We start from the raw sequence: 9,201 nt of genomic DNA on the forward strand, positions 1-9,201 counted from the left end.
ATACAGAAAGTATTATTATTCTACTTATTATACAATAATTTCAAATGCATTGATTTATTGGAAAGAGAAATTCTCAAGTCTTCAGAAATTCTTTGTCCTATAGCTAATTAACAAATTTGAAAAATTTATTCTACAAGTGAAATAATAATCTAAGCTAGAATTCCTCATGTAAGAGTGCGGACATTGTTTAGACAATTTTTTATTAATTCGCCATGTTCCAGGATAAATACAAAAAAATTTTATTTTATTATTTATTTTACAGATCTATTATGGTACTAATAATATTATATATAAAATGTTGAATTAAATTCATCTTTTTAATAACAATTCTTATAAGAGAGATTTGTCATTAAACAACTTTGAACGTTTTTTAAAAACACATCATAACTTGAAAATCGCAGAATGTACATCCAAATTCTTACTCGAGAAATTCTATTCTAAAACGAGATATTCTGAGCATTAATTTGTAAAACAGTAAAATCTTTCTATAATGGGTTTTTTTACAATAAGCTATAACTTTATCTTTAAATCTTAAGCCATAAGAAATTGATCATAAACGATTATTCTTCTCACATTCGACTGTGATTAGCCAATTTTTATGGCTTAAGACTTAAAGCTTAGAGTTATGGCTTATTGTAGAAAGCCTATTACAGAACGATCGGAATTGAGCTTCCCATATTCTTGAATTTTTCAATCTATATCTTATTTGAATAGTATATAAAATTAAAATGTCATTGTGTGTCCTTTCGAATGTTTTCTGAATTAACGCATGCTCACTTGATTATGCGAATGTATAGTGAAAGAGCATGCAACAGAAGAATTTCAGTTTATCGAATGACAGTTATTTAAAAATTCAAAAATGCTCAATATAATGCGTGATCTACTGGCAGTATCAGTAATGGATGAGGCTGTAAGAGCAAAAAATCGATTATTCTTCTCACATTCAATTGTAATTGATCAATTTGTTACTTTTACTCAGTCTCATCCACTACTGCTACTATTATTGTAGACCACGCATTAGAGCTTTGTCTATATTATATATATTTCTCTTTCAAACCTAATATTTAAAAAATTTTATCGAACTTGAAAACATGATATTGTCTTCCTAAAAAAAAAATCAATAAGAAAAAAGGTATTTATTTTTTATAATATAATTTTGGTAATATGTATAGTTTTAAATAGAACTTATTCAAATCAATATTTTGATAACTTAGGGAATGATAACTTTTCCAAGACAAATTTTTTTGTGTAAAACAAAAATTTGTTAATTTTTGTTCTTGTTTATCTTGTTTAATTTCTTAGCATATCTGATGTCTTTATTTTTAATTTATTACAATTATAAGTTAAAAGACTATTAATTTTATCAAAAGATTAACTAAAAGGGAGATCAGAATATCTCATGATGAACACCTCATACATACGCGCTTATCAGTTGAAAAAAGGAAAGAAAAAAATAAAAACGCTAGCTTTATTTCTGTGTCTAGCTGACACGTACGCATGTACGTATACACTCACACATGAATTTTTAATATTTGACTTTCGCCTTAACTTCCTCCGCGACGCCACCCCATTTGAGCTTGTAAACACGTGAACGCCACTGTATGAGAGGATCCAAGACAGCCTGAAGGAAAAGGTATGGTCTCGTGATTTCGCTGAGCAACCAACCACACACAAACTCAAGTTTGTTAAAAGGCAGCGGACCATTTTGCACTACACACAGTAACGTCCAATCGAACATAAACCATAAAAGTATGTGTACCAAATAAAATACTAAAGAATCCCACTCGAACAAGACGCTAGCCGCCCAGGAAGCGAACCCACCCAGAACGAGGCATTCACTCAACGGTTCAAGAACAATGGTGGTAGGCAGCATTGCTACCCTCAATTTAGCCCATCGTCGTAGTCGCGCTTGGAAGGAATCGACCGCGCAGTGGCCACTGTTCTGTAACGCCGGCTGTGAGGAGACAGTGATGCGCCAGCCACGGTCAGTCAATGATTTCGCGTAAAAAAAATCCTCTGCGAGATAGATGCCGAACGCTTTTAGACCACCGACCTCATCCAATGTGAATTTTTTCAGAAGTGCTGACATACCGGTATGACAGTTTATCCTGAGCATATCCGCAGCCAGATACATCCGTGACTGCACTGTACCGAAGAAGATCTTTTCGTACGCGGCGGCGAAACCTTCGCGATCGCAGGTAAACGGCATCTGATGAACCAAAGCCACTCTATCCGTCATATGATGAACCATATCTAGTAGAGTGTCCTCCTTCATGCGTATGCCACTGTCGCTGATCAGCACGAGTTCGTACTTGGCGGCCTCGTATGCCGGCTGCATGTTGTTGATTTTTGGATTCACTCCTACTTTACAACCACCAACGAAAAGCGTGGCCTCAACTTCCGGATACTTCTCGACAAGCTTGCGCACCAGCATCAGCACAGGATCGGAATCATCCTCAACACAAAACAGGAGCTCGTATCGGGGATACTCCATGGTAAAGAAGGTCTCGAGGTTACCGAATAGATTTGGATCAACCCCCATCAGGGGTTTTATCACGGACACTCCTGGCAGCGGTGTCTCGTAGCTCGACGCCTGATTCATCTTCCGATGCAGCTTCCAACGACCGGCAATTAATGCCAGCACATGAACCATCCACATACCCGACCAGAATATCATGAAAAATATCGCGAACCCGTAGAGAGTATATAACATGGAGTTCATTTTCCAAGGAGCAAGAGAGCGAGGGCTTTAGGCCACCGCAATTTAGCGTGCCGGCGTGTTCAAACCGGCGGCACCTTCTTCCTTCTTTTTGTCCTGCTTTCTTTCCACTACTTCTTGCCTCGACCGGGTACCCTCGTGCGGACACATCACGAGAATCACGGGAATCTTCATCTCACGTCGAGTGACGCGCCCTACTGATCGAGCATCACTGTCGTTTTCATAGTACGACGGCGGCGACGGCGACGACGACCACGACGACGACGACAACGTGTTCGCCTCTTGCAACACATTCACGCTCCGGTCCACTCCAGCTCGCTTAAACCTAAACGATAACCTCTTTGACTCGCACCGACGAGCGCGTCAACTGCGCGATTCGTTCGTGTTGAGGCAACTTGCTTCTTGCTCAGGATAGAATTTCATCTTCCATCGACAAGCGAACGGTATAGTTAAACCGTGATTGGATCGCATTGTCGTTATAGACTTCACTATCTCAAATACGTCACTATTCCTCGCAATCGCGTTTCATAACATTGATACTCTCCCTTTCTATCAATACTAACAAATCGCACACTATCATAATTCTTGACGTTCTTGAGTCACTCGAATCGAATTTGGTTACCTTATTCTTCGCGCTTTGTTACGCGAAACAAGCAAGAGAGAGAAAGAAGGAAGGTCAGAGGAGGGGATAAAGAGGAAGGAGGAAATGAGAAAGAGATTTTCGGGATCGAAGCGGAATGATCTGTCTCACCACAGAAAACTTCCCGATGTAACCAGATGCGACGCGCGCAATAATACGTCTCATCGACTACTCCCCTCTCTCATCTTTCTTCACCATACGTAGAAACCAACACCTTTATTTCGTCACGAATGACTCACTAATATCTGACGCGTATTCTATCGTATGATGTATATACACTTGATATGTATCGCTTCTGAATTATTTTCAATTATCGAGAGAAAAATACCCCATGTCGATTAGCAGCACCCATGCAACGATTCGTGGAATGCGAGAAGGAGAATCCAGCCCAGTTCTGTGCGTGCGCTCAAACTTATAGTAAGCCCAGCATTTTGCGACAAATATATCTCGTAATACTCAAAAGACCGCCAGTCGAACTTATTTTCATCCAATACTATTTTTAAAAAATTTTATCGTATTACTGTACAACTAAGCAGTTTCTGCTATTAATCGGATAACGAATAGTTTTTAGATATAAACGCCACCTACATTTGCTTTTGATTTCTGAAACTCACATTAACGAAATTTTTGTAGCAGTCGATAATTGAAAAATTTTTGCATATATTCAAATATAATAAAATGTTTGTGTAAATCCGAATCTACAATAAGTATGTCTGGAGTAATGCCGGCATAATGCACGTGTACAATAGCATACTATTATCACTATAATGTCGACTGTAGTTGATTGGTTCTTATTCTGATCCAGATCGAATCTTCAGTGGAAACTAGGCCAATGACAGCACATCATATTCATTTTGGATCTCAAAATGTTGGTATTATGTTAGTACACAAATATTTTCAAGCAGTAATTTTTGCTTATATACATAGCTTTTTATCACATTATTTTGTTATATCTAAAAAACCATTTAATAGAAATTGTTTTATTTCAAATATGTATTGTACATATTTCTGCCAGTTATTATACATTACATCAAACAGTATAATTCAGTACATTATATATTTTATTATAATATATATATATATACAGGGTGTTTTATCTAAGAAAAAATGACCGAAATATATTGAAATGAATAAATTGAACCTTGTAGGCAAAAATGTTTCAGACAAATGTTATATGGCTTGAAGAAGGACATAAGATATTAGTTTGATCTTGGGTATTGTACTTATTAAGGTTAGAGCAAGGGCTTTGAATTTTTTAATAGAACACTCCTTTTTTCATTGCATATTCTTGTAGCTTGTCACAAAAGTTTTCAAAACACTATAATAAAATTTTTTTCGTTAAGTATTTTTCAAAGTATAGTGCTAGAATATTATAGTACCACTAGTATTAATCATCTAAAGGTGTCTAACTGATGATTAAAACTTCTTAAATGTTGTTCAGAATGAGATGATTTTTTATTATTTTTTTATTTGATTTAGATGATTTGGATATTTAACAAGATCAAAGCCATTGGATCTTATTTATCTTATTTATCTTATTTTCATTTTGCACTAAAAATTTATCTTAAAAATGAAAATAAGAAAAGCAATCTCCAATGACCTTGATCATGACAAATGTTATCCAAATCATGAGCCTGAACAACATTTAAAAGGTTTTAATTTGGTTAGACACCTTTTGGTTGGTTAGACACCTCAAATAATGTTAATTGATGATATTATAACCTTCAAGCATTATGACTCGAAAAGTATTTAATAAAAAAAAATGTTTTGGAAAAAAATTATAATGTTTTTGAAAGCTCTCGAAGTAAGTTACGAAAATATGCAATAAAATGTGAATTTTATTTAGAGATGTACAATTATCATCAAATTCAATTTGACAATTACGGTAAAATGGTAATTTATTGATAATTTTAATAAAATTTGTTTATAAATATAAAATTTAAATATTACTTGGGCTCTCGAAATTAAAAATTATAATAAAATATATCGAGCAATAAGAGCATCAACACAGCGCAATCAAATATAATTATCTTATAATGTTTACATAATATATAAATATACAATTATTGTCGATACCATCTTATTTGAACGTTTCGGTTTTTTTCAAGCTATCTTCGTAGCAAATTCGTAGATATTTATCGATGTCTTTACAAAATATTACGACGATGTTGGAATTAAACTCTGTGTGAGACTGAGGCTGCGATCAAAGTTTCGCTACAAATGCTTTGAAGCGTTTGATAGACCAATTAGAAGAAAGAATGTTACAAACTGACCAATTAAAAAACGCTTCAAAGCATTTACAACATCGCGTTGACCATACCCTGGGGTGCGATTACATGGAGCGCGATACAATAATAATAACCAATAGTAACTAGGCAACTAGGAAATCACGTATTATGTACCTATTTCTTTCGTTGATATTACAGATTATGGTGCATGATTTGGTGGATGGATGGTGCGGCACGGGCTGACAAATTAACATTAGTATGAATTTTTTTTAATATATTAATTTACTTTTATTACACTTTATCGATACTTTTATTTTTTTTAATAGATTAACTTATAATTGCGTTTAAATCAATGAATTCTATTCAAAAAAGCATGGCAGTTTATAATAATGTGAGTTTATTACTAACCCGTACCGCAAACCGCGCTCTATGCAATCGTACCCTTATGACTTCGGCATACCAGCGCAATGTTCGTCGCGCGCAACACGCGATATCTAATGACAGTATACCTTTAGAATATCGGTAAAGCTGTATACTCATTGGATATCGCATGTCGCGCGCGATAAACATTGTGCTGGTGTGCCGGAAGCATTATAGAGTTGCTGAGAGTGTTTCGAAGCATCAAATGAATCAATCATGTTAGTCTTACAAATGCTCTGTAGCGTTTGAAGCACTAAGTGGATTGCCTATAGTTATTGTACACTAACTAATCTAAATGTAAAAATGAGATATCTCAATTAAGGGTATGTTTCGATGAAATATTATAAAAGACTCAGCTCTGGACAAATTTTGACTGTCAATGGAATCCCAGGGATAATTGAAGAATGATGACGTTACTGACAATTAATAAAAATTTATAATTATTAACATAAAAATTTCGATAATATTAAATTCGTGATTTTTTATAAATGCTGCATAAATAAGTATATATACTTTTAATGCTATAATATCTTATATATTACAATTTTTTTTCTGCAGTTATCATTTTTACTAATAATCAAATTCAGATAATAACATTAAAATCATTTTTAAAAATCAGTTTTAAATAAAAATCGAGTATTGTTAAGTTTTAAATATATATGTATGTATATGCCTGTGAAACTAATAAATCATGAAATTAGTACTGTATTATTAGTTTCTTACTCTTAGGGCCCTGGTCTATCTTTTGGCAAATTTTATTTGTTGAGTAAGTAGCAAGATTACTCTGAGTCGATTGTTCCATCTTTTGATAAATTTTACCTATGAGGTAAATCTGGTAATCCATGCATGTGATTATTATTAGGTACTAATCTTGCTACTTAACAGCTAAAATTTACCAAAAGATGGAACAGTCGAGACAGTTGAATCACATGTTGCAGATTTATCTAATAAATAAAATTTACTAAAAGGTGAAATAACCGAGTTTTGATCATTTGAATTTTAATAAGCATGCGAATTTCCATAAGCACCAATTGTTTTTGTAGTAGTATCTCGTTGCAATAAGGATCTCTTTTTTCACTAACCTCTGAATTAACTTAATCGAGATTGATGAAAGAGACTCTAATGTCCATTTCTACCGATATAGATATAATTTAATTTTAATATTAGTTCAATCCTTTCTATCCCTTTCTAGTTCTAATTAGAAAAAGATGAAGAGCAAGTTCAATCGAAATCAAAATTAATCTATATTGGTAGAAACAGGTATTAGATCCAGTTTTACAACTCACAGTTAACTCTTAACTAAGGTTCAACTTGGTTCTCCAATTCTAAAATTGGAAAGAGATAATGAATAAGTTGAACCTCGATTAAGAGTTAACTGTGAGTCGTAGAACTTGGTCCAAGTTATGAATTGTTGTTTCAGTGAAAATCTATTCTCGTATAAGCCATAAATTGAATGAATAATTTCGTAAAAGTCGTTTTTCATCCTTTTTATCGTGTTCTTAAAAAAAAAATTTCATTTTTTATATATATTCTCCCTATAAATTTTATACAAATTTTATAAATAATGGATAAATAAAACAGATGATATTTTATTATTTTTTAAATCAAATTTTATTTTCAAATCAAATTTCAATTTTTTGTTTTTTACACATGCATTCGAAAAAATATGAAGAGACAATCTAAAGAATAATGTTGCTGTTACGAGCATTCACCTTATCTACTTGCATGACAGGCGCTTTTTAATTATCAATTGATCAATCACATTATGCACAAATGCAGCTTTTGATTGGAACGAACTTACATTTGCGCACAATACGATTGATCAATTGATGAATTAAAAAACTCGCCTTATTTTTTTGAGAATTCATTAAATGTGAATAATTAGTTTGATGATATAAGCTTTGTTAAACAAACATCTAAAATCAATTCTGATAAAAGATTAAATAGCAGAATTGTTCTTTTAATATTTTAATATTGCTTGTATTTCTATATAACAATATTTAAAGAAAATTAACATTGATAATTTATATATCAATTCATTTAATATAGAATAATCTAAGTGACATGTGGATAAGGACATATCACGAAATACTTTTAAAAAAACTCTTTCAATTTTGTTATTAAAAGTTGTATGATCCAGTTGGACAATACTATCGCTGTATATCTTTTATTATTCTTTCCAACAGATACTTTGGATAGTAAATACTTTCGATAATAAATGAATTAAAACTGAAAAGAAAATCCAATATTGAAGGTAACATTTACAAAGTGAGAATAGATATATATTTGGACTTGGATACTTACTCTTTTTAGGAATTCCTCTGCACATATACGTGCTCTAGCATTAACTGATAATTTCATTTCACTTATTTCTCTATCAATTTCTTCCATAAAATGGATAACAAAATCTACTATCTTGTGTTTATACATTTGTTCTACATGAATATTAGTAATTAAAAAACTAATATCGTAACCCTAAAAATAAATGATACAATATTATGAATTATGAAAGCTCAAAAGCTTACAAATAGACTTATATATTCACTTCTACTGGTTTTCTTCTGAGAATCATAAAATGTTCAGCCCTCATTGTCATAAATCTTGTAAAATTATGACAAAGAATCTTTTCTAGATCATCAGCTTGTTTCACGGCAATACTTATTCTCATACTATTTATACTAGATTCGATCAAGACTTTCTCCTTGTCATTTCTACTTATCAAGATGGGTGTTAAAAGCAGTTCTTTGCTTGCCCTTACTTCTACTTCGGGCTTATTATGTTTTTCTACGATTTGAGAGGAGAAGTTCTCCAGGCACATGGCAGCAGTAAGTGTACGTCTGACTGCTGTCAAATAGGGCTTTAATGTACCAGACTATAAAAAATAAATAAGATATAAATAAGATATAAATATTACATTGAATCATATTAGTTTCACAATAAGTAGTTTTAGAAGTTGGATACTAATCAACTCTATCGATTCACCAACTCATTAGAATCAGTGGCCTAGTTTACATTGTGAACTTGATACAGATATTAACTAGTAACTTTCCTTGAATTATTTTAATTTCAGAGATACATATAAACATATATGAGTATTTAATTAATCATTTTAATGCATATATCAATTTAGCACATCATTGTTTTACAATATAATGCTGAAATTAATTAATTAATAGAAAGTTATTGATTATATA

At 32.5% G+C, this 9,201-nt stretch overlaps 2 protein-coding genes across 2 annotated transcripts in view; both read right to left on the reverse strand.

Moving 5' to 3' along the window:
• Positions 1-1,525: 1,525 nt before the first annotated feature.
• On the reverse strand, positions 1,526-2,722 carry LOC105624770 (ceramide glucosyltransferase). The gene has a single exon (XM_012206121.1). It carries the CDS (start codon positions 2,720-2,722, stop codon positions 1,526-1,528), a length of 1,197 nt encoding a protein of 398 aa, XP_012061511.1.
• Positions 2,723-2,764: 42 nt separating this feature from the next.
• LOC105624794 (actin-related protein 2/3 complex subunit 4) overlaps positions 2,765-9,201 on the reverse strand; it is an 8,059-nt gene continuing 1,622 nt past the window's right edge. Inside the window, exons 2-4 of the mRNA XM_012206145.1 lie at positions 8,553-8,879; positions 8,312-8,482; positions 2,765-3,037 (exon numbers count right to left, since the gene is read on the reverse strand). Coding sequence (XP_012061535.1) covers positions 2,765-3,037; positions 8,312-8,482; positions 8,553-8,879 — 771 coding nt within the window. The remainder of the gene's footprint in view (positions 3,038-8,311; positions 8,483-8,552; positions 8,880-9,201) is intronic.

This window comes from Atta cephalotes (assembly GCF_000143395.1).
Source record: "Atta cephalotes unplaced genomic scaffold scaffold00088, whole genome shotgun sequence".
Taxonomy (NCBI): Eukaryota; Metazoa; Arthropoda; class Insecta; order Hymenoptera; family Formicidae; genus Atta; species Atta cephalotes.

What these genes read in the sequence shown, in the direction of transcription:
- LOC105624770 (XM_012206121.1), bottom strand. Translation starts at nt 2,722, where the DNA reads ATGAACTCCATGTTATATACTCTCTACGGGTTCGCGATATTTTTCATG.